At 43.2% G+C, this 26,331-nt stretch overlaps 1 protein-coding gene across 1 annotated transcript in view; it reads right to left on the reverse strand.

Moving 5' to 3' along the window:
- Qrfpr (pyroglutamylated RFamide peptide receptor) overlaps positions 1 to 16,246 on the reverse strand; it is a 37,978-nt gene extending 21,732 nt beyond the window's left edge. Inside the window, exon 1 of the mRNA XM_070022531.1 lies at positions 15,907 to 16,246. Within this exon, the coding sequence (XP_069878632.1) occupies positions 15,907 to 16,246 (340 nt within the window). The remainder of the gene's footprint in view (positions 1 to 15,906) is intronic.
- Positions 16,247 to 26,331: the final 10,085 nt, after the last annotated feature.

The following is a 26,331-nucleotide window of genomic DNA, read 5'->3' on the forward strand; positions in this document are numbered from 1 at the left end:
GGCAGCCACAGAGACTATTTATGAACTCTGACAAGACTAAAAGCAATTTACATTTTTTCATAAGGAGTCTCATTGTTTTGCACAGTGGCTCTCCAGCCTCAGCCTCCAGAGTAACTAGCACCGCATGGGGGAATCAGTGTTTTGAACTTTGCTGACCAGAAACACAATTGTGGCTAGTAAAATAAATTTATAACTGCACTACACAGAAGCGTGCTTCCAGTACCTTGAGAACTTTCATAGAAAAAGAAAACTTATCAATCACCCTCTGGACTGTACACCAGCCTACAAAACTTCACCTTTAGTGTTTCCTAATGAAGTATGGCAGGTGAGCCTGCTCCTCCTCCAGCCCTCTTCTGATTGGACTGCATGGGACCCCAAACCTAGGCCACCAACATTCATTCTCTTTTGACCTAGAATAAGGAAAAAGATGAGAATCTAGAGGGATATGGATACAGAGAAAATCCATGAGGAAAAAGGGCCAAAATGATCATGAGGGTGAGAATGATATTATATCAGTCGCAGATAGAAGCACCTGGAAGAAAATTATATTAAATGAGGTAAGTTAGGCCGAGAGAGACAAAGGTGGCATGTTTTCTCTCACATGTGGAAGCTAGAATTAGTTTATAAACATATAAGCAAATGTGTTGGGTGGCATGCAAGGATACACAAATGTATGAACTGAAATAAGGGTAGATTCAGGGGAGAATTCAAGGCTAAATTAAAGGTCAACAAAATAAACACTAGGAAATAGGTACTTGAGAGAGGTGGAGTAGGGTTAAAGGCAGGGGTAGAGTAATGAATAGAGGAATAGTGGGAAAAATGCAGTAAAAAATCCAACACATAGCACACAAAAATTAAGAAAAGCGAGGGAAGGGGTGGGCAGAGGAAGGGTAGGTAAGGATGTTGAAAGTTGTGACATTGATCAAGATGCATTGCATTCGTTGTTGCATGCGTTATTGAATGGCAACTGTTTGTACAACTACTTAAAGATTAAGAATTTTTTTAATGATTAAGAGGGAGTAGAAGTGTAAAGGCAAAATCCACTAGGTAAATCATGATGGTCACCTTGGCCATCCAGGTTAAGAAGCACGTAGGAGGTGAGTAAAGCACTCATCTGGGTATAGCTATGGGAGTGTTTCTGGAGAGGATTCGAGGAAGTGGGAAGACCCACCTGGAAGGTGGTCAGCACATCTCTTGGCTGGGTACCCAGATGGAATCAAAGCAGCAGAAGAAGGCAGCCTGTGTGGGTACTCTTTCTCTCTGCTTCCTGGCTTCCATGAGGTAAGCTACTGAATGCTCTCCACATCCCCCCCTCCTCACCAGAATGGACTGAAAGCAGGAGCCAAGAACAGTCCTTTAAATTGTTTCTCTCAAACACATCAACTTCTACCTCAGTTTCCAGGAGACCAGCCTGGTGCCTCCTTACATTTGAAAGCCATCAGCTCTCTCTGATGCTGCTGTGTGATGCCCTGCCTAACTCCATTTACTTGAGGTAACTTGAATTGTGACTCATACAACCACACAAAGCACAAATACAGTATGTACAAAAGTAGACATCAACAAGAAGGTTTTTTTTCCCCCTTTGTTGTTTTTCCTTTCTTTTCTTTTTGTCCTGTTTGTTTATCTGTCTTTGGGAGGGGAGGGGAAGGGAGGCACAGAAACAGAGGGCCAGAGGGTGAGCAAATGCAGTGGTACTTACTAGACACTATGAGGAAAATGAAATATCCAATTTGTGGGTGGGGACAGGAGGGAAAAACTAGGAGGAAGAGAGGAAAGGGGTGACATTCTCCAAAAAGAAATGTACTCTTACCTGACTGTGTAATAGTAACACCTCTGGATATCACCTTTACAATAAAATTACCTTAACAATAAAAACTAGTTACAAAAAAATTAGATACCATCTAATTCCATGAATCACAAAAGTGATTGATTCCTAAAAAATTTCAAGCATTATTATAATGACAAGATGACAATATAATAGCTCAATCACGAAATTGCTACTGAGAAGTTTCAATGTCCTGAGCCACACACTAAGAGTTGGGTAAACACACTAGTACATAACCACACAGCGATTCCATTCTAATGGAGCAGTAGGTAAGCAGTGAATAGTGCCTTTGTATTTCCTCAACATACTGAACATCTAATTGCATCTAATTTGAATTTTGAGTAATATGTTCACTGAATTAACCAGCTGTGTTAGCATCTTGCAAATACATTACATCTAATGACTCTATCTGCGAGTAAAATCAACTTTTAACAGAATCTACATTTGCTCAGAGTTCTCTGTTTCATTTCATTAAGTCACGTCTTAATGTGTTTTAAGCAGTAGGCCAGCACTAATTGCCAAAGCTTTGATATTTTTCCAATAAAGAAAGCCTCAAGCTATTCTTTTTAAATACATTAGCCATGTGTGTCTTTCCCACAACTGGCTGAGAAAATCTCTGCTTGAATCAGGTTTACGTTGACACACACGTAAGCCAGCTTTTTGGTTTTGGGAAGCAGTGGGGGTTGGGGTTGTTGCCAGTTCTGGGGTTTGATTTCAGGGCCTATGTGCTGTCCCTGATCTGCTTTTTTCCCTCTCAAAAGGTTAGTGCTTTAACACTTGAGCCACAGCTCCATTTCTAGCTTTCTGTGGTTAACTGGAGATGAAGAGTCTCATGGGGACTTTCCTGTACTGGCTGGCTTGGGACTTTGATCTTCAGATCTCAGCCTCCTCAGTATCTAGGATTACAGGCGTGAGCCACTAGTGCCCGACTTAGATCAACATTTGATCAAATGAAAGTCTTCCTCCTAAAAAGTAAGTCCATTCATGTTTCTCCAGATGGGAGTGAAGAAGTGTAAAAACCAATATTGAGTATTTGAGAGTCACGTCCCAAATCCTGAGTTCTGTGAACAGGAGGACCAATTTCTGAGCCACAGATTTAATCCAGGAGAGTCAGAAAACCACTTCCATAATGGCTGCTGAGGAAAAGGACTGGGGTAAATTACAGTTACAGAAATTTGTCCTGTAGCTCCTACAGGTAAGAATGGTGGTAAATCACACTGCAGCAGGGCCAAACCAGGAAATGAAATGGGATAGTTCTAAAAAGATCATTTCCCTCCTCTATAACAACCACTCTGCACCTCAACACTGAATAAAGATTTCCTCTGTTGGTTGCGATCTTGATCCCAGTACTTCCTAAGTAGAGCATGTAGTTTACTAGATGGAGAGTCTGAGAGACATTGTAAAAAGCTGTAAGCCCCTCCCTCCCCATAGACCCTGTTAAGCAGCATAATGGCTACTTTCCCCTCCAAGCAGAAGAATGTCTCTCTGCTATTTTGACTCTGGAACAGTTTGGTAACTTGCTTTATGTCACTTCCAGTCCTAGTCTAGGACTATGTGGGGATGAGACACATAATCTGACACACACTGAGTGCTTTGCAAAGAGTTTAGTGTCTGCTCCAATGTTGTGATCTCATGTTCTGCAGTCCTGGGGAGACTGTGGGGCTCACTGTGGCACAGACCATGAGACACAACCATTAGACACATGTGTTACACAGCAAGATCGTGGCTGCATGGCTCTTGAGTGATCAGGAGACCTGAGGGCAGGGCTGGGAGTCTGGCACAGAAGGCCTGAAGGAGCTTCTCCTAAATTTCAAGGAGGGCAGCAGTACCACATGAATAAGCAAGACTGCTGTGTGATGATGCAGGTATGAAGACATGTACCCAGAAATGGCCTGGGAAGACACAGGGTAGAGGAAGGCCTACAAAAATCAGACCAGCCTTCCCCCCTCCAATGCTTAACAACAGCCTCATCTTCCTCAAGGAACATGTTGGTGCTTCTGTACTAAATGGAAGCCCAAATAGTTCACCTGAATCCTCATCCTTGGAATACAGAAGTCCTTATTTTCCCCTAAGTTGTTCAATATTTGAACAGTGACAATCTATATAATAATATGATTATAACAACTATTTTGTGCCATTGTATATACATGTTTGAGATATTGCTAACAGTGCAATGAGGTTTTTTTTTAACATTCCATCATCCTTATTGGATATAAATAAATGGCATTCTACATAGAAAGTAAGTAATATTTAGAACAGTAGCAACTTGTTCAGTGCACACCAAATACAGCTTCCTGTCAGCGGTTACCAACTCAGTGCTGAGTCATTCATTCTCACAGAAACATGGATAGAAAATCAAGTTGTCCCAAATTAACAGAGGAGGAAACCAGATGAAAGAAAAATGAAATAGTTGTCTCAAAATCAAACACTGTTTTTTTTTCTCCAACTTATACCATGGATGGGTTTTAAATACTTCTTAATTCTGCAAGGAAAAATACATTTTAAATAATGATGCTGGGTGTTGGTAGCTTAAAATCCTAGCAATTCAGGAGGCCAAGATTTTAGGTTTCTAGGGGCTGGGAAGGTGGCTCAGTGATAGAGCGCTTGCCTTGCATGCATGAGGCCCTGGGTTCAATTCCTCAGTAACACATAAGCAAAAAGAAAAAAGCCAGAAGTGGCGCTGTGGCTCAAGTGGTAGAGTACTAGCCCTGAGCTGAAGAGCTGAGGGACAGCGCCCAGACCCAGAGTTCAGGCCCCACGACAGGACCCCCCCCCAAAAAAAAAAGATTTTAGGTTTCTAAGCCAGTCTGGGTAGACAAATCTCTAATTAGAAACTCATCTCTAATTAACCAGAAAAAGAAAGCCAGAAGTAGAGGTGTGGCTCAAGTGTCAGAATAGTAGCCTTGGGCAAAAATGTCAAGGGAGAGCACCCAAGCCTTGAATTTAAACCCCAGGATTGGCACATTAAGAGAGAGAGAGAGAGAGAGAGAGAGAGAGAGAGAGAGAGAGAGAGAGAGAGAGAGAGAGAGAGAGAGAGAGAGAGAGAGAGATGGTTTATGCATGCATGCTATTGTAAGAGATTTTGAGTAAGATCTTATGTTACATATGTAAATATTATATGCTTTATATTTACTTCAAGGTGGAAGTCATTAGAAGTGGAAACACTGTTGAATACCAACTCCTCTGTACTACTACTTAAAGATATTTTTTTAAAAAGTGGATAGGCATTCTAATTTTAGTAAAATAGCAAGATGTGAAGTTCACCTTTGTCAGTTTCTACAGCTATGTCAACCACCAAGGGGCAGCACCAAACATTAGTTTATAACATCTGGTTTTCTAACAGGAGATAATGGAGGGCCAGACAATGGCTCCTAGAACCTATTCCATACAGTGGCTACTGAAAGGCAGAAGGGGGAATGGAGGGGTAAGGGGGCGGGGGGGGGGGAGGGGGAGGAGAGGGGGGGAGAGAGGGGGAGACGCTCAAAGGCAGCTTGATTCTGCTGTACATTCACCTTTCCTGCTATACCTGGTCTCTGCCCCTTTCTTTCTCACCTCCAGAGGGTTATTTTCTAAGTTATTTTACAAGTCTGTAGGCTCTTGGATTTCTCAGAAACCAAGTCAAGAATACATTTAGTTTTCAAAAGCCAAATAAGAACAATAAGCCCCAATATCACAGGGTTCATGACTAAAGCCTAAGCAGAGAATATTTTATGTCAAGCTTTAATGTTTGCTTCTATGATTAAAAGAGTGGGGCTAAACTGGCTGAAATCCTTCTAGAATTTTCTGGAGCTACCAGGAAGTATGAAAATCTGAGATAGCAGGTTTGGGGTGTGTGTGTGTGTGTGTGTGTGTGTGTGTGTGTGTGTGTGTGTGTGTGTGTGTGTGTGTGTGTGTGTGTGTGTGTGTGTGTCTGTCTGTCTGTGTGTGTGTGTGTGTCTGTGTCTGTGTCTGTGTCTGTGTGTGTGTGTGTGTGTGTGTCTGTGTCTGTGTCTGTGTGTGTGTGTGTGTGTGTGTGTGTGTATGTGTGTGTATACTGAATCTTGGACTCAGCCTGAGTGCTACCCTTTAACATTTTTGATCAAGGATAGTGCTCTGCCATTTGAGCCACAACTCCACTTCTAGATTTTTGGTGGTTAAAGAGGAGAGTCTTGTGGACTTTCCTGCCTGGGCTGGTTTTGAACTTGATCCTCGAGATTACCTGAGTGGTTAGGATTACAGGCGTGAGCCACCAGCTCCTTCAACTTTTTAAATTTAAAACTCTGCAACATTAATTACATTCATAATGTTATAGAATCACCACCAGGAACTGTTCTTAAATTGTTCATAATCCCAAAGAGAAGAATGAGCATAGGAGCATTGCTTTCCTATTCCCCTCTCCCCATGGCCCCCTGAAACCTGGAATCTGCTGCTTATTCAACATCATCCACTTAGACAGACCATATTTTTCCATTTGTCTGGGCTCATGTCTTCAAGATTTATCAATATTGTAGTAAACACCAGAACCTCACTTTTTTTGTATGACAGAGTAATACTTCATTGTGTATTATTTGTTTGACTATTTATGCATTCATGGCCTGGGGGTGGGGAGACAAAGAGTTAAAAAGAAAATGTAAACTTACAGCTCCTGTGGCCATTTTGTACAAAATGCAAAAGCCAGTCAAGCACACAGCCACTAAATGTACAGAATCATCATAAATGAGCCACCAAAGAACATACTGAGCTATGTTCTCAAAAAGTAAATTTGTCATTACCGTGACAGTAAACTGCTATTGTAGCAAGCAGGGACAATTTTGCACATTGGTGCTTCATTTCTACTTCCGAACAAAATTAAATGATTTTTCTTGACTTAAAATGGCTTTTATTATCAAAGTGTACTCAGAATTTATCTTAGGGAAGAGTGCCAAAGTCTAGCTTCATGGCACAATTCTATGCAGCTGGTGGTCCTCTTGACATTGTTGCTTAAAAAAACAAATAAAAAACAAAAAAAACTTTCTCTAATTAAATAGATAATTCTTGAATAAAGTGGTCATGATTCCTACTTATCAATTTAGTTTTCAACACTGTCTGCCACCATCAATTATTTGTACAATTAGCTGAAGGGGTAGAATGTTACCCTTGAGCTCAGGGGCAGTGCCAGGCCCTGTTTTGTTCTGACCTTTACACATTTCTACACAATGTGCCTTGATTAGACTCGCCTCATCTATCACTCTCCCTAGAGTTGGTTTTTTTAAAATAACTAAATAAAACAACAGTACTCTAAGTTTACATCAGTTGCACCACATATAAATTTCTGAACTGTTATAGAAATGGGAAAATGATTATAACAAACGTACCGGGTGTGTTGCTCTCTCTCTCTTCTGGTTTTCTGGTGGTTCATTGGAGATAAGAGGTTCACAGACTTTCCTGAATGTGGAGCTGGGGCTCAAGTGGTAGAGCTCTAGCCTTGAGTGATAAAGCTCAGGGACAGCTCCCACCAGGCCCTGAGTTCAAGCCCCAGGACTGGCACCAAAAAAAAAATTACAAACTTGGCAGTCACCAACAAATCTATAATAAAGAGGAAGAAAACAAAACAAAAACAAATGGAAGCCTGCCTAAAGTCATAGCTCTCAGAAGTCTGCAACAGGAAGACCATAAGTTTGAGTCTGGCCTAGGTGAACAGAGAGAGCCTGTCGTAATTGTTGTCTCACCGCCCCCATCCTCCCATCCCCACCCCCCCCCCCCTCGGCTTGCTCTCTCCTAAGTAGTTGTACAAAGGCTTTCAATTCAGCATGCCAGCTTATGAGTACAAAGCATCTGTAGTAACAGATGTTCTTTAATCATTAGTTGGTTATTAAACAAAAGTTTTATAATAAAGCAAACGTTTCTGGTTAAGCCCTCTGCTCTGACCTGTTCCCCAAATGGATATCTTTTCACTAAATTAAAGTTCAACTTCCTTTAACCTATTTTACAACTTTATGAGCTCTCAATTGGGGTTGGAGGAGGGCAGTAAAGTCCTGGGGCTTGAATTGTGGGCCTGGGTGCTGTCCTTGGCCTGGACTTTCCTGCCTGGGCTAGCTTCAAACCTAAATCCTCAGATCTGTCTCCTAAGCAGCTAGGATTACAGGCAGGAACCACTAGTGCCTAGCCTGGGCTTCTTTTGGGCCAAAGTTATGTCTCTAATACTTGAGCCACAGATCCACTCCCAACTTTTTGTGCCAGTTGATTGGAGATAAGAGTCTCACAGACTTTTCTGCCTGGGTGACTTTGAACTTCCATTTTCAGACCTTCAGCCTCCTGAGTAGCTAGAATTATAGATGTGAGCCACCCATGCCCAGCTGTAGCTCTCAATACTTAAAAATCAAACCAAATATTTCATGCTATGTACAGTATGTGCTCTTTCTTCTCCTTTTTTATTTTTCATGTCAAATCATACACAAAGCTCTAGTTAGTAGTAAGTGGAGAGAGAGAGAGAGAGAGAGAGAGAGAGAGAGAGAGAGAGAGAGAGAGAGAGAGAGAGAGAGAGAGAGAGAGAGAGAGTATATCCAGAACCATGCTGAAGACTGGAAATCCCACCTACCCCATTACCCATCCCACCAGGATGGCTGTAGGTAAAATCCACTGAAAGTCTTTAATGTGAGCTACGCTACTTGATGCGTAGAGTTGAATTCTCCAGACAAGATAATCATTCTTACAGTCTTTCTCTGTATGTCTTGAATTCCAATCTTCTTTATCATATTTGATTTGTTTTCTAATTCATTTTGGAAGACTTCCAAAAGGCTAAGGGCTTTAATTAATAGATAACAGACCCCTATAATGGAACTGTTATGTCTAAAGTCTTTTTGATAACATCTCTTGCATTTAGAAAGCATTTTTAACTCCTATTACTACTTGCAAAAACAAATAGAGCCCAGGGCACCACTCTAATACTAGCTACTCAGGAGGCTGAGATCTCAAGATCACAATTTAAAGCCAGACCAGGTAAGAATTGTAACCCCTTCTGTATGGTATTTTCACAATAAAAAAAAAAAAGTAAAATAAAAAAATTTTTTAAAAGAAAGTCTGTGAGACTCTAATCTCCAACAAACTACCAGAAAGCCAGAAGTGGAGCTGTGGCTGAAGAGGCAGAGTGTTAACCTTGAGCAAAAGAAGCTCAGAGACAGTGCCCAGGTCCTGAGTTCAAGCCCCAGGATTAGAAAACACACACACACACACACACACACACACACACACACACACACTTCTACCAAGCTCAGACACATGGAAAACCCTGTGCTAATTAAAAACTGTGTACCCTTAAGTTTTTTATTCTAACATTAAGAACAACCCAAATCATGCTGCTGTTAGTGTTTATATCCTACAAGGACTTTTAACCTTGGCTACAAATTATAATTTTGTTCTCTAATGTGAAGAACTTTTGAAAATATTATGCCTTAAAAACACAACCTCATCCTCAGTTGGTGTAAAGGAAAAGTCATAGTCAGGCACTTCATGGCTCATGTCTGTAATCCAAGCTACTCAGAAGGCTGAAGTCTGAGAATCGCAGTTTAAAGCTAGCCTGGACAGACAAATCCAACAGTCTCTTATCTCAAATGCACCAGCAAAAAGCCAAAGTGGAACTGTGGTTCAAGTGGTAGAGTGCCAGCCTTGAATTAAAACACCAAAGAAGAGCAAAAAGGTCATGAGTTCAAGCCTCAGTACCAGCACAAAGGGGAGGGGAGGGGGAGTCATGAGCATATGCTGCTGATATTGCTTTGAGAGCAGATAGAAAATTCTAGAATGCCCAGGGAAGGTGTAGCATGGAGAATCTGGCGGGGAATGGTAAGGCCATAGATACAGGAGGCTATAGAGCAGCTTAACCTCTGCTGGGCAAAATCCAGATGTTGCAAATCAAGTATGTCTCCGGGAGCTACAGCAGTGTTGGTAGGACATTTTCTTTCATCTGTTATTGATGGTACAAAAGGAACTCAGTGTCTTTCTCAGGAGTATGCTAGAAAAGGAATGTTTGATTTTGTTTGATTGGATGTTTGTTTTGCAGACTTAATCTGTAGCTGCAAATGCATTGGAAATGTTCCCACTACAACTGATTTTAAACCAACAAGCAACTGTCTCTGCTACAGGAGCTGAGTAGAGCTGGCCATGGCTCTGGGTCACAACAAGCTGAGGAGCCGTGTAGAATCATCTGGACGCAGGAGCAGGTAATTTCAAAGAGTCCACAGGTCTGAGGATCACTACCTGCACACCTGTGTGCAGACCTTGTTAAAATGCAGACAGGGGCTCAGAAGAAACTGCTGGTCCCTAGCCCAGTGGACAAGAAGAAAACAGCTGGCCACTGTCAGCCACAGCCAGCCAAAGCCAGCCCCTGTCATAGAGAGAGAGAGAGACTTCCCTTAGAGAAGTCACCCAGTAGAAACAGGTGAATTCTTTACCACCCTGGTGCTAGAGTGTTGCACCCAGCTGCAGTTCACTTCGTAAATGTAAACTAGATGACAACATGATAAAAGTCTGCATTCCCCATTTCTCTGGTGCTGGGGAACAGAAATAACAGATGAAGGAAGGAAGTGTGGCAGTGCTGGGCAGGTACCCTGCGTGGGCACACTGGCCAGGATTCCTTCTCCGATGTCCTCGCAGCCCTGTCTTCCCTATCTTAACTGAGAAGGAAAGTTTAAAGGGATGTATATGTGTGTGTGGGGGGGTAATATTGCGTGTGTGGGTATATCCACACATGTGTGCCAGTACTGGGGCTTGAACTCAAGACCTCAAGACTTCCTTGCCCCTTTTTACTCAAGGCTGGTGCGCTACCACTTGAACCACACCTCTGCTTTTGGCTTTTTGCTGGTGAAGTAGAGATAAGAGTATCCCCAACTTGTCTGCCTGCTGGTTTCAAATCATGATCCTCAGATCTCAGTTGTGAACCACTGACACCCAGCTATTTTTGGTTTTAGGAGTTTATGTAACATATTTTCGGTCTCATTTCCCATACAACAACACATCTTGAAATGTATTGCATGGTATTATGAAAATATACCATAACGGGCTGGGAAGGTGGCATGCCTTGCATGCATGAGGCCCTGGGTTCGATTCCTCAGCACCACATAATCAGAAAAAAAGCCAGAAGTGGCGCTGTGGCTCAAGTGGTAGAGCGCTAGTCTTGAGCTGAAGAGCTGAGGGACAGCGCCCAGACCCAGAGTTCAGGCCCCACGACCAGACCCCCCCCCCCAAAAAAAAAAGAAAGAAAGAAAAGATACCATGATTTGAGGCTTACACAGTTATTAAAATAATCATGATTCTCTCCTCCAAACTCTGTAAATTCTTTTTTAAGATTCAGCTCAAACAAGAACTCCTTAGAAGGCCTTCCTGACAGGTCCGAATGGTTTTCCCCTATTCCTGGAGGGCTCACAAGAGTTTGAATGAGATTTATCTGTTTGTTGTATTCCAAAGTTAAGATGCTTTGCCGTCTAGGACTGCCTCAGGAACTCTGGTCAAATAAGAAATTACAGATGAATGTTCAGGTCTTAGATGACATTCTCATTAACTTTTTATAGTTCAAGGGAGTTTTATCATTATTATCTTATGAAATGTAAGGCAATTCTCTTTTCAGATCCATCTCTACCTCTTATTTAGGCCCTAGAGGTACTATCTTCTCCAATGAACTTCATGAGACAGCCTAGACAGCTCAGACCTGCGATCCTCCTTCCTCAGTCTCCAGAGTGCTAGGATTATTGCCATGCATTCTAAGAGGAGCTTCAAAGTTTGGTGCTTCAAAGGTGCCAATCACTCACACCTGTAATCCTAGCTGCTCAAAAGGCTGAGATCCAAAGACCATGGTTCAAAGCCAGGCCAGGCAGGAAAAGTCTATAAGACTCTTATTGCCAGTGAACGCCCAAAAGTAGAGCTCTGGTTCAAGTGATTGAGCTTGAGCCTTGGGCAAACAAAAACAAAAAAGAAAAGAAAAGGAAAACCTCAGGGACAGCATCCAGGCCCAGGGCTCAAGCCCCACAACAACAACAACTACTACTACCACAACAACAAAAGGCTGTTTTTACTGAGCAATACTGGCTCCTTACTCATGGGCACAAATTAACTAGAAGCAAGTTAAAAATAAGTTCTCGGTCCCACCTTCCATCTGCATCCTTGGGTGTGAGCTGGTGTGTCCAGCAGTCACTAGAGGTCTCCTTGGATCCCAGGAGGGACAGGATCTCTCACCGATATCTTGTGACAGGTGACATAGGCCAGGCTCATTGACTCCGATCTTGTGGCAAATGTAAAGCAGCCCTGAGCTAAGGATGACATCTTCCAGGCAGTAACTGCTGGTGTGTTCCCACTCCCCTCCAGAGACAAAGATCCAACTCCAACCAGGCCACACCAGCAACTGGAGGTGGGGAGTTATTATGTGCAGCCCGCCTATAAAACCCTCCTGCTCATGTCTGTACCCCAGCAAGGATGAAAGATGCACTGAAGTGTTGTCTTTCTGTGGCTGTCACCTCAGCCTTCTGCTTTCTCTGCCCTTTGTTCTTTATGTGTCCTATAGGGGTAGATGACTGGACCTGATGTGAGAAACTTCTAGAATTTGTGCCTAGGATATAATAAATCTCCAGTCATCATGCCTGAGCCCAAGAACTTGACTTTGGTGTTGTTGACTTGACATACAGAATATTTATTCTGTTAAAAAAAAAAGTGGTCTAATTAAATCATCCTTTCATAGAGTTAATACATTACAGACTTGGCTTCTAGAATGTTGTTTATTCCATAAAACAATTAAGCACTCCTTTTGTAGAGTTAATACTTTCCAGTCATGATCAATTTCCCTCAAAGTGCTTTTTCTAACACTGTATTCTCACACTAACCCTGTAAATATGCATTCCCAGTACATTCCCTTTTTTGATGTTGGGCAGCAAAACTGAAATGTCCTCCCTTAAGTCTGAGGCAAGGAAAACAGGAGATGAGATAAACCTGGGTAGTGCCCCCCCATATGCCCCTCATTAGGAAAGACCTGTAAGTGATGCTTTAAAACTCTGCTGATCAGCAGGTAGATTAAGATCTGAAGATCACGATTCAAAGCCAGCTGAAGCAGGAAAGTCAATTAGACTCTTAAGTCCAATTAACCACTGTCAAAAAAAGAAGAAGCTGGAAATGGAGCTGTGGTTCAAGTGGTAGAGTACAAGTCTTGAGCAGATAAAGCTCAGTGACCACACCTAGGACACACACACACACACACACACACACACACACACACACTCACACACACACACACACACACACACTCACTCACTCACACCTGCGCTCACCTACTGTTCTTTTCTGAGAAACACTATTCACTTGGACCTAGAAAATAGCAGAAGGCGGAAGAAAAGCCTAGCCTTTGCTGCCTGCGTAGACCCTGGGCCATTCTCTCTGCAGTCTCTTTACAATCAGCTTGGCATCCCAGAAGCCATCAGGAACACCAGATCGATCGCTAATATCTTGGTGAAAGTGGGCTGACACTGCCCTGAGGAAAACCAGGCAGGCAGTGGCTTGCCTGTCCCTCACAGACAAAGACAGCCACAACAGCTTCTCCAGACCCCTCCCAAAATAAGGCCTAAAATAATGATCAGTCAGGTCACACGCTGATGAGGACTTTTTGATCATTATGTGAATCCCTCTCCCTTTTGCCAGTTCTTTGTCGGCTTGAAACTCAATTCCTATCTGCACCCTGAAGGGCTGTGTGTAGGTGCCCATCTCTGCCATGGGAGAACTCTTTCTCTGCTCTGCACCATGGTTCTTTATGTGGTGCCTAGAGGTGAGTGGTTCAACTTGCCATATGGAACGCTTGGGTCTAAAACTCTGATCTCCGCCCCTCTTGAGGGACTTCCTAAGGTACGGGGTGATGCTAAATTCTCAAATCCCTCATGCTTTGCTGGAAAAAAAAAAAAAGCAAAGCCACTGAAAAGCTAGACATGTGGAATTGACAAGTGCTGACATCTTGAATCCTATAAAAGATTCTTATTTTAAAAAATCCCACCTGAAGCCAGGTCTCAGTGGCTCACATCTGTCATCTTAGCTACTCAGGAGGCTGGGATCTGAGGATCGTGGTTCAAAGACAGCCCAGGCAGGAAAGTCCATGAGACTCTTATCTCCAATAAACTACCAGAGAACCACAAGTGGCGCTGTGGATCAAGTGGTAGAGCGCTGGCCTTGAGCTGAAGAGCTGAGAGACAGCGCCCAGGCCCAGAGTTCAAGCCCCACGACTGACTAAATAAATAAATAAATAAAAATCCCACCTGGTTCACATTCTCTTTCACAGAGAGAGTAATCATTACTCAATGAGACAAACACACTACATATGTTTGTGTAAAAACACTTAGCAATCTCTCTCTCTCTCTCTCTCTCTCTCTCTCTCTCTCTCTCTCTCTCTCTCTCTCTCTCTCTCTCTCTCTCTCTCTCTCTCTCTCTCTCTCTCTCTCTCTCTCTCACACACACACACACACACACACACACACACACTCACACACATACACATACACAATCTTGGAGAGCCAAGATTTCCCCACCATTCTCTCTTCTGAGAACTGTAAAATAATAATAAAAATTCGATATAGTGATTTCCTTAGAAAATAAAGGCAAGTTTCTCATCTGGAAATCACTTCCCAACTTGACCCATATCATGAGCCCCTTGCAGGTCAGGGTTGAGCACTTGACGCTGAATGAGAAGAAATACATAACAGGAAGAATGAGGGAAGGGGTGACACCGACCAAGAACCATGGTACTCAGAACCTGACTTAGGGAATTGTAACCTCTTTCTACAGCTACTTAATAACAACAACTTTTTTTGGGGAATAACTATGTAATAGATGGGGTGGGAGTCTTGATCCATCCCAAACACAGTCAGCCAAGCTCAAAGAAACAGCATGGCAAAGATGTCCATTGAAGTTCTCCTATTGGTGATGATGAGAGAATAAAAGCACCACTGGTGAGTCTGGGAGGGATTGGACAGGGTGGGAGAGGCAGGGGACCTTAAAGGCTCTCCCGCCATTCATTCGCAAGCCCTTCCTGCCAATAGTCCATTCACAGCCATTTTCTAAGAATTTTTCTGTAGCTTCAATTATGCATGAAAATGGGGTACAGTTATTTTTCCTCTCCAGGGTGCCCCATCTAGCTAATGGGAGCCTCCATCTTTGCCTCTTTGCAAAGACATGAAACTCTAGTGGCTTTTTCCCCCAATCTCCACTCACTCATCAAACTTGAGTGACTCCAAATGGTTCCTTTGCTGCCACTCCTGCTCTCTTTCTAAGAAGAGAATTTCCTGTCTCCTTTGTAGGAGTCAGGAGGGGTGTGTATTCTGTGATCTTTTCCTTATATGAGTCCATTAACACAACTTCTAAAAGAGGAGGACTAGTCTGAGACACATTTTTAGTACAATTATACATTTGTATTAAAAAGTATGTGTTTTTTAAAAATCCATGTACTACCCTGAATATACAAGGACTATTCTGGAAGCTGTTAAAGCAACTGGATAGCAAGCTAGGAAGTTAGGGAAGATGAGAAAACAGACTTTAATTTCTGGGCGTTTAACTCTTCAGGTATTATCTTTAAAAATGAAAAGGGTGGGGCGGGCACAGTCATAAAATTCAATGAATAGCCAACAAAATTAAGACAAAGGAGGGAAGGGACGGGTGGGAGGATGGGGGAGAATAGGAGAAAAGAGTGATGTAGATCGAGACGCCTCCTGTTCATATAATGCTTTGTTGAATGGCAACTCCTGGGTACAACGACTTAAAGAGCAAAAGAAAAGGAAAGACGATGTGAAAGACGTGGGACTTTGGGGAAAAGAGTTGAATTAAGAGGGGAGGGGCGCAAATGGTAACTTCCTAAACCTTACCTCCTCCCCAAGCCAGCCGAAGGTGGCTCCAGTCTTAAGGCTAGACAAGTTATCCCCAAGTGAGCACGGATGTGCGAGCTCCCAACGACCGCAGAGGGAGAGACAGACAGACAGACAGAGACAGAGACAGACAGAGGAAGCTGAGGAGGTTGGAGTCCCTGTGTGCTGTGTGCGCTTGGGCGCAGCAGGAGCCGCCGGCAGGCGAGTGGCAGGGACTACGGGCGGAGGCGCGAGGCGCGGACTCACCGCCCAGCCAGGTGTCCCAGAGGTTCTGGAGCGTGGTGATGGGGATGCAGAAGAAGGCGATGAGCAGATCGCTGAGCGCCAGCGAGCAGATGAAGATGTTGGTGACGGTGCGCATGGCCTTGCTGCGGGTCACCACGTAGACCACCAGCGAGTTGCCGAAGAGTGCCAGGGCGAAGATGAGCGCGCCGGCCAGCGCCAGGGCCAGCTTGGCGCGCGCGGGCAGCTCCGGGGTGTAGACGAGCGGCTGCAGCGCGTAGCGCGCGATGAACTGCGCGCGGGTCAGGTTGTGCTCGCGCAGCAGCCGGGACAGCTGCTCGGGGGTGACATTCAGCGCCGGCATCTCCGGGGAGTCAGACCAGAAAGTTCTTCCCCGGCTGCCCTGCCCGCGGCCCGCCGGTCCGCCAAGTCCCCGCGCCCCGCGCGCCGGTCCCCGCGCCGCTGCCTGAGCGGGGCGGGGCTAGGGCGGGGCCAGAGCCGAACCCCAGCCCGCCCCCCCCTCCGGCACTCCCTCCACCCCCCTCCCAGCCAACCGGCCACACGCTCAGCAGCGCACCTCTGTGCACCGCGCTGGTCCAGCCTTTCGCCAACCCCGGGGGACGTGGGGGACTCTAACAGGACTTCTCCCCCAGGACAATTATGTAGGCATGACAAAATAAGGTTTAGACGGAGATGATGATGATGATGGTGCTGCTGCTGATGGTAGTGGTGCTGATGATGGTGATGGTGATGAGGATGGATGGTACTGATGATGGCGATGTGTTTGTAGCGTGCTGGGGATTGGACACAGGGCCTCCCCTCCCTTAGCCTTGATTTCCTTGGCTTTATTTTCTGTATTTCAAAAGTAATGACAGATGACAGAAAGAGGTAACACCACCACAGAGACGCTCCCCCGGCCTTGCCCTCAATTTGGTGCACTGATTACACATCATGATACCACAAGCCAGGACTTTCACACACTGTGTGCACCTGTGTGTGCGTGCGTGTGTGTGCACACTTGCTCTCGTGCGCTGGCAGTTTTTCCCAGGAGTAGATTGTGGTCCTCACCATCACAACTGAGACTCACAACCGGTCAGAGACGCCCTGGAGCACGCAGTGTGCCAGTGCCCAGCGCCCCTGCATGAGGGTCCAGCCTGGTCTCCATCGCTCTTCTTCTGACAGGAGATCTCACCGTGTGTGAAGTTGTCATGGCTCCCCTCTACCCACCCCCAATCAGCACATTGCCCTTTAAATCTATCCAAGTCACTGATGCCATGCCATGATTGATGTAGCCGTCCATCAGTCAAGGCAAATTCTGGTTGCTTGTGGGTTTGGGGCCTGGATCCCATAAAGCTGTTAGGAAAAATCATGTATTAGGTTTTGTGTGGACATAGTTTTGAAGTGACAAGATGTTTTGATTTGTTGGGTCCCTACATATTTAATTTTTAAAGAGACTGCCAGACTGCTTTCTGGAGGGCTGGTGCCATTTTATACTTCTATTTATGATGCATGAGAGATTTTATTTTTCCACAACCTTGCATTTGGTATGCCCCTTCTGTGTGTGTGTGTGTTGGGGGGGGGGCGGGAATTCTAGCTATTCTAATTGTATTCTAATTGCTGTGTGGTGATGTTACTGGAATCTCAATTTGTCTTTCATTAATGTCTAATGATACTGAATATTCCATGTGCTTATTGGCTATCCTTTTTCTCTTCTGTAAAATGTTTTCCGTACACTTTGTCCATTTTCTAATTGAATTCTTTGGTTTATTTGCTGTTTCACTGAGGGTTCTTTTGATAAGCTACATACAAATCTGTGTGTGACAACTCTTCTCGCTACCTAGCTACTCAGGAGGCTGAGATCCAAGGATCAAGGGCCAAAGTCAGGCCAGGCAGACAAGCCAGGAGATTCTTATCTTCAACTAATCAGCAAAAAGCCAGAAGTGGAAATGTGACTCAAGTGGCAGAGCACCAAATGTGATTTTAAAAGTCAAGCACAAATGCCAAGTCCTGAACTGAGTCCCCAGGACTGGCACATAGACACAAAAAGCTTCGAGAATCTTTTCTAAAATCATGACAGATTTATACTTTACACTTAGGGCTCTCTGGGTTTGTTCTATTGACCTAGATAATTATGGTCCCCCACCCCCCCCCCGGTCTGGAATATCAGAGCTATCCACAGCAATAACTTTTTTTGGGGGGGGGGTCCGGTGGTGGGGCCTGAACTCTGGGCCTGGGCACTGTCCCTCAGCTCTTCAGCTCAAGGTTAGTGCTCTACCACTTGAGCCACAACGCCACTTCCGGCTTTTTTCTTTTTGCTTATGTGGTGCTGAGGAATTGAACCCAGGGCCTCAGGCATGCAAGGCAAGCGCTCTACCACTGAGCCACCTTCCCAGCCTGACACAGCAATAACTCTTAAAATCAAGAAGAGTGAATTCTAACATTTGTTGTTTGTTTGTTTCATTTTGAATTCAAACCTCTAGCTTGCTAGGTAGGCACTCTACAACTTGAATCATTCTAGCAGCTTCTTTTATGCAGGAGTGATTTTTGAGACCGGATCTTCCTTTAAGCTCAAGAAAGCCTGGACTGTAATCTTCCTATTTGTGTTTTCCTCCTTTGTTGGGATGACAGGTCTGCCCCACTGCCCGCAGCCAGTGTGCTTCTCCTACAGCTTGGGAAGACAGGCTCCTACCACTGTGCCCAGCCAGTCACTGAAATGGACTCTCAAGAACTATTTAGTCTTTGTGAAGGGGGCAGACCAGGGCTGGCGTTGAACTTCAGTCATCCAGGGCACCCAGCTCCTCTACTACTTCATTTTTATTCTTCTGTCTGTCCCTCCATGTATATATTTTACAATAAGCTTATCTACATCTATGAAAACCTTTGCTATTCTGAGTCTTCCAGGCCATGAGCAGAATAGTTCCTGCGAGAGCTCTGGCATCTTTCAAGCATATTTTGCAGTTTTCAGCATGTAAGGCCTGGTGTGGGGTTTGCATCGAAGTGGTTTTTTTGTTTTGTTTTGTTTTGAGAGCATTTTGTTTTGAGAGCATACTCTATCGTGTGGTTACATAGGTTTATCACTAATGTTAGAAATACACTTTATTTTATATGCTGGTCTTGAGTCCTATAATGTTGACAAACTCAATTTGAGGAGTTTTTGTTTGTTTGTTTGTTTCCTTGAGACTTCTCTTTTGAAAAGAGAGAACATTTAATTGCTTCTTTTTTGCTCTGTATCAATTTTGTTTCCTTTTGTTCTGTGTGCTGGTATTGGAGCTTGAACGCCAGGTCCAGGTTCTGCCTTTAGCTTTTTCACTCAAGGCTGGCATTCTACCATTTTAACCATATCTCCACTTCTGGATATTTGCTGGTTAATTAAAGATAAGAATGTCATGGATATTTCTGCCCAGGCTGGCTTTGAACTACAATCCTCAGTTCTCACCTCCTGAGTACCTAGGATTACAGGCATGAACCACAGCGGAGGCTGCACTGTCTTTCCTTTCCTCTCTTTTTGTCTTATCACAATGGTTTGAGACTGCTAGGATCTTAAATGGCAAGGATCAGAGTGGTCCTTGTGTGTTGTTCCTAACCTGGCATCACAGTCAGTCTTCTTTCACTATTCAATGTGAAGTGGGTTACAGAATTTCTTTATTCTTAACCCACTGAAATTCCTCTATCAGTAGATAAAATTGATTATACTAGTTAACTTTTGAATATTGAGTCAGTCTTAAATATCTGAGATTGACTCAAGTCTTCTTTTGCTAAATTCTATGAGCTATGATTTTTAAAAAACGTTTAGTTTTTATTATCTTTCAATAGTTGTACAAAGGGGTTTCAACTGAACATGTCAGTTGATGAGCACAAAGCCTTGACGTTAATGTCTGACTTTATCTTCATAAGAGATAGGGCTCTATGTTTTGTCATTTCTTTCCTGCTTATTTTTTTTCTGATTTTTATACCAGGTGATAATAGTTCAATGAAATGAACTGTGACAAGTTTTCCTCTTCTACATTTTATTGCTCATCACTGTATATAATTAATTGGTGTTAGTTCTTCTTTAAAAAAATGAATAGAATTTTTTAATGAATCTAGAAATAAGTATTTCTTTTTCAGTAAATTTTAAATTAAGGATTCCATTTTATCAATGTATAACATATCATATAAAGTATAATGTAAGTATTAAATTATATCCTTATATTATAATTTATAATATATACATAATATTATGTACAGCATATATTACTTTTTATATTTAATATGACTATATTTTATTTGTATATAAATTAACATTATATGTTCATATATTTTATAAGTATAATATAATACTATAACTAGGTATAGTGTTCCACACATGTAAATTCCAGCACGTGGGAGGCTGAGTCAGAAAGATCACATATCTGGAGCCAACCTGGGCTACATAGTGAGCCCTTGCCTCAAAAATGTACTATGTAGATATTTAAATGATCCATTTGGTATTGTCTCCTTTAGTTTGTTCAGTTTGTATCCGTGGCTTCTCTTCTCCTCCAGTGTCTGTAGATTCTCAGTGGTCTTCATTGTGGAGCTGGTGCAATCTGCCATGGTTATCACCTCTACCTTCCCCTAAATGGGGAAGCCCAGGGTTTTTGTTGTTGTTGTTGTTTGTTGTTTGTTTGTTTTTACCACTATCTAGACTCATAAATTAAAGTCTATGTCTACCTTAACATTCTAAGATCTCTTGATATTTTGGTGTTCATATCTACCATTTGGTCTAGTTGTTGGAAGAAGAAATTTTTAGTTGATGCTGATTGGTGATCTAATGAGTCTCTTTGTCTTTGAAAACCAGAAAATGTAAGTATGATGTCAGCACTAATTTAGTTCTCATCTCACTGACCCAGTGGGGGTACCACTGCTTTCTCGTTGGGTGAAGGTACATCCAGCAATGTAAGAATTTGGAAACTTTCTTTTGACACACATGTGCCTCTCTCTCTTTCCTTCTTTTGAACTTAGGGCATCGTGCCCACTAAGCTGGTATTCTTGCACTTGAATCATGCTCCAACACTGTTTCTGTCACTGTGGTTGGTTTTGCTTTGTTTGTGCCAGTTACTGTTTTGATCTACCACTTGAGCCATGCCCCCTGCATGATTTTTGTTTTGTCTTGTTTTGTTTGGGCTAGCTACAATTGTGATAAGGTCTTACTTTCTAAAGGATGTATGCCTGAGCCCACATCCACCCACCACAGACTGCATGTCCTTTCTGGGCTCCCACGCTTTCCCAGGTTCCTTCCCCCTCGCCCCCCCCCCCCCCCCGGGTATCTCTCAGTCTTTTCTGCCCACACTGTCCAAGGTCTGCAGTACTCTGAATCTCAGCCTGCCGTGCAGCACAAAATGACAGGTGTGCGCCACTGTGCCCACGCCGGGATGAGAAGAGCCTTCAGAACTTTTCTTCCTGGGCCAGCCTCACGTCAGGAGCCTCCTGTCCCCTCTCTCAAGCAAGCTTTACAGATGTAAGAAACTGGTGCCTGGGTTTCATCTGTCTATTTTTCTACAGGACATTTTGCATTTCAAAGTGAGTTCTTGAGATAGTGGGGAAAAATTCTACATGAAATATGCTATCACGTTCACCCACTACCACCCCAGCCACTGCCTTCCTTTCCAGACTTCAACGTAATAAATAATGCAAGTGCTGTTATGCATGGTGATTGACTGCCAGGAACTTCAGTTCGTGTACTCAAGTCCTAAGTCCCATGTGACCATATTTAGAGAAAGGCGGAAACTGACTTCTATAATTATAATTAAAGTTATATAATTATAATTAGAGTGAATATATAAGAGTAAGGACATAATTAAATAAAATTAGTGGCCTCATGCTAGGTGCTGGTAGCACATGACTATAATCCCAACTACTCAGGAGCTGACCTCTGATGATCACAGTTTGAAGCCAGCTGGGACAGGAAAGTTCATGGGACTCTTTTCTCCAATTAATCAGCAAAAAACAAAAAATCAGAAGTGGAGCTGTGGCTCAAGTGGTATAGTGCTAGCCTTGAGCAACAAAGCTCAGGGACAGCACCCAGGCCTTGAGTTCAAGCTCCAGGAATGGCAGCAAAGAGTAAAATAAAAGGAAGAAATTAGTGGCCTTGTAAGAAGAAAATATCTCTCTCTCGTTTTCTCCCTCATCTCTTTCTCTCTCTCCCTTTTCCTTTTTCTCCATCTCCCTCTTTTCCTTCTTCCTCCTCTCCATCAAAGAAAAGCCTTTTTGAGCATAGTCAAATACTAACCCTCCCCAGAAACCAAATCACTGGAACCTTGACTTCTACCCTCAGGTCTCTGAAGAAAGTCAGTGTTTATTGCTTCAGCCAGCCCAGCAATGCATTTTGTTATGGCAGCAAAGCACACTTACACAAAGATATTTTTATAGTTTTTCTCCAATCTTTCCTTATCCACTATGACCTAGAGCCTTCTCATACTTAATTAGCTTTTAGCATGTTGTTTAAAAAACTAAGTATCTAAGTATTCAGAAATGCACCTGGTCCTGGCACCGGTGGCTCATGCCTGTAACCTTAGCTACTCTGGAGGCTGAGATCTGAGGATCGAAGTTCTAAGCCTGGGCAGGAAAGTCCATGATAATTTTATCTTCAATAAACCACTCAAAACCAGAAGTGGTGCTGTGGCTCAAGTGGTAGAGCACTAGCCTTGAGCTAAAGAGCTGAGGGACAGTGTGCAGGCCCAGAATTCAAGTCCCATGACATACAGAGTGAGACAGAGAGAGACAGAGAGAGAGAGAGAGAGAGAGAGAGAGAGAGAGAGAGAGAGAGAGAGAGAGAGAGAGAGAGAGAGAGAGATGCACCTGCTGACTGTCTCTGAGAGTCAGAAATGCAGGGTTGATTGATCTACATCTACCTCTGATATCTACCCCCATGTTTCTATGAAACAAATTCCTCACCTGGAAGTATTGTAACAGATTTTTTTTTTTTTTTGCCAGTCCTGGGGGCACTGTCCCTGAGCTTCTTTTACTCAAGGCTAGCACTCCACCACCTGAGTCTCAGCACCACTTCCGGCTTTTTCTGTGTATATGGTACTGAGGAATTGAACCCAGGGCGTAATTCATGCTAGGCAAGCACTCTACCACTAAGCCACATTCCCAGCCCTGTAACAGAATTTAAAAAAAAAAACAATTATTGTTACTATAAAGGTGATGTACAGAGGAGTTATAGTTGAATAAGTCAGGTCAGGAGTACTTTTTTGTTTGAACAATGCCACGCTTCCCTCAAACTCTCTCAGTGTTTTCCTCCCATCCCCACCCACAAGTTGTACAGTTCTTTTCCACATAGCATCCAGTGAGGAGCAACAGAATTTTTACAAACACACGAGTGCCACACTCTTAAAGAGTTCTCTCACACTCCCAAACAGCAACCATAAGTGAGATTAACATCGAAGAAGTCCCTGTGGGCTCAGTCCAGCCCTGCACCCTGACTAGAGCAATGGTCCTCACCCATGAAACGAGTTCCCTGACTAGAGGCTGAAGGTTTGGGTCAGAGAGGATGAATGCCGGAGATGGAAGCCATGTCCTCCTTCTCCTTGGTCCATAGTACTGAGATCAAGGAACACCAACAGCCAAAGTGTTCGTGCTTGGTGATGGAGAGAAGACATCTCAGGACCTTGCTGCAGGCTGGGTCAATGTGAGGTCACCATCACAGCCCCTGGCGCCATGGGAGCACAGGCCATGTTGATTTGGATTCCCGGATCTACTTTGCACTTCAAAACAAGTAGAGAAGAATTGGGGAATCAGAGAGGCCAGGAGTAGTGCTCTTGGTGGTTCCATGACTATCTGGCCAACTCCATAGAGTTCATTAAAATAATATACATGGTTAGGGCTAGGCATAAGTTTGCACACCTGTGACTTTTGTTACTCAGGAGACAGACAGGAGGATTGTGGGTAGAGGCAAGGTCAGGCAATAGCTATCCAGGCCAAATCTCAAAAACAAACTAAAACAGTGAGTGTGGCCTAAGTGAGGCCCTGAGTTCAACATCACAAAGCAAATGAAAAAGGGGAAATTAATGAAATAAAGCATAGTCATATAAGAAAAGAGGTTTACTTTTCAAGTTCAAACTCTCTTCGGTCTTCTTTCGCTTACTGATATTGTACCAGCATATGTCATGTTCATTCATTCACATGCTATCTATACTACTTTGTCATACAATAATGGCATGGTTGCCCATTGGTGAAAGGGACAATGACATGGCCCTCAGAGCAGGAAATAGCCAACCTCTCATCCTTTGCAGAAAAAGTTTGCCATGGGGCTGGGAGGGTGGCTCAGTGGTAGAGTGCTTGACTCGCATGCATGAGACCCTTCTTTCTATTCCTCAGCACCACATAAGCAGAAAAAGCTGGAAGTGGCGCTGTGGCTTTAGTGGTAGAGTGCTCGCCTTGAGCTGAAGAGCTGAGGGACAGCGCCCAGGCTCAGAGTTCAGGCCCCACAACAGACAAAAAAAAAAAAAAAAGTTTGCCAGAATCTTGTTAGTGTGGCAGAATGAAATCCAATACCCCCCAAACCAAAGCCAGTTTTAAGTATCACAACCACACAGAGAAAAGATATAAAATTCAAACCAACAGAGATTTGCAGAGGCTTCACTGAGAAAGCCGAGTGTAAAGAAGTCTATTCACTTCCCACTGAAGGAATGGACCTCCACAAGGGTTCTGAGACAGAGGTAGATAGCTGTGCTGGAGGAGGAGGGCCGGAGGGAGAGGGTGGCCTCTGAGGTTGGCTAGCAGAACTCTTCAGTGGAAAGCAAGAGCAGCAGTGTTACTTTCCCAAAATGAGCAAGCTGATAAGGTAGAGGAGAACCACTAGGGAGATCTCTATTTCAGATAAGAACAGGAGATAAAGTATTTGAAGAAATGCAGAAGGAGAGGCTGGTGGTAATTTAATGAAAATGTTCTGGAATGTGTCTTGCCAAATAGAGATGTAATGAAATTGGAAAAGGTCACCCAGTTGTCAGGAACAGCACCTGGCTCACGGGATATTGGCTGGAGGAATAAGTAATCTGAATAAAGTAGCACAAGGTGGATGTTTCCCTTTACCTGGCTGAGATTTAAATTTAGCCTGGGCAGAATCTGGGAGTGTGTCCTTCTGCTCTGAATGCTGACCAGGGAGGAAGGAGCAGCACACAGTGAGAGGGAAAAGTTGGAGAAGCATAAGGCAATCAACCCCATGTGTGGGGAGGGTATGTCTTACTTGCTACACAAGACTGATTTGAAGCTTCATGAAACCAGCCTAATGATGTGACCAATTGGCTGGACTTTTGAAAATGGCAGATGGGACAAGAGGAATAAGAGCCTCTAACATTTAAATTTCTGACAGCACAGTAGTTAAATATCCCAATAAGACCATGTCAGCCACGATTATGAAATGCGTAGAACCATTTTGAATTCTGCTACAAAGCATGGGTTCATTTAGTTCTTGTCCACACATGCACACACACAGAGTAATGCCTGAACTGACTTCAAGATGGTCCAGAATAAACTGGTTTTTGTGAAAAGCGCTTTCATGAAGTGAGAAGATCATGTAATTGAGTAGTTTTTAGTATTTTTTAATATATGTATTATCTACCATAAGAGATGATTGGAGGTAACTTGTGCTTAAAAATAATTGTGTATACAAAAACACACAAAAATTAATAAATGAATTTATCAGTTTCATGATATAAAATTAATGAAAAAATTGAATATCTATATAATATCAATGATTGATCAGGATAGGAAAACCATTTGCCATAGCATCAAAATCTATAAAATTCTTAGGAATTCATTCTACCAGAGAGGTAAAATACTTGTACATTATAAACTACAGAACATGGTTATGTTTATGTATTGGAAATTTTAATATTGTTAAAATGTCAGTATGCTCCAAAGTGATCGATTGATTTTGTGTATGTGTATGTATGTCAGTCATGGGGCTTCAACTCTGGGTCTGAGCACTGTCTTTGAGCGCTTCAGCTCAAGGGGAACACTCTACTACTTCAGCCACAGAGCCATTGCTGGTTTTCTGGAGATTAATTGGAAATATGAGTCTCATGGGGACTTTTCTGCCTGGGCTTCCTTTGAACCACGATCCTCAGATCTCAGCCTCCTGAGTAGCTAGGATTACAAGTGTGAGGCACCAGTGCCTGATTTAATGCAATCGCTATCAAAAGCCCTGCACCATCTTTGCAGAATTACAAAAATAAAAATAAAAATAAAATCATCTTCAAATTCACATGGAATCTCCAGGAATCTTGAAGCCAAAACAATTTTGACAAGAAAGAGACAAGTTAGAGGTGTTATTCTTCCTGAATTTTAAAACTTATTAGAAAAAAATAATAATTATCAAATCAATGTAACATCATTCCATTATACACACACAGAAACCAATGGAACAGAATGCTCAGAAACAACACTTCACGCCAATTGTCAAATTATTATTATTATTATTAACTGTTG

Source organism: Dipodomys merriami, unplaced genomic scaffold, assembly GCF_024711535.1.
Source record: "Dipodomys merriami isolate MVZ:Mamm:240054 unplaced genomic scaffold, mDipMer1.0.p SCAF_15, whole genome shotgun sequence".
NCBI classification, from domain to species: Eukaryota; Metazoa; Chordata; class Mammalia; order Rodentia; family Heteromyidae; genus Dipodomys; species Dipodomys merriami.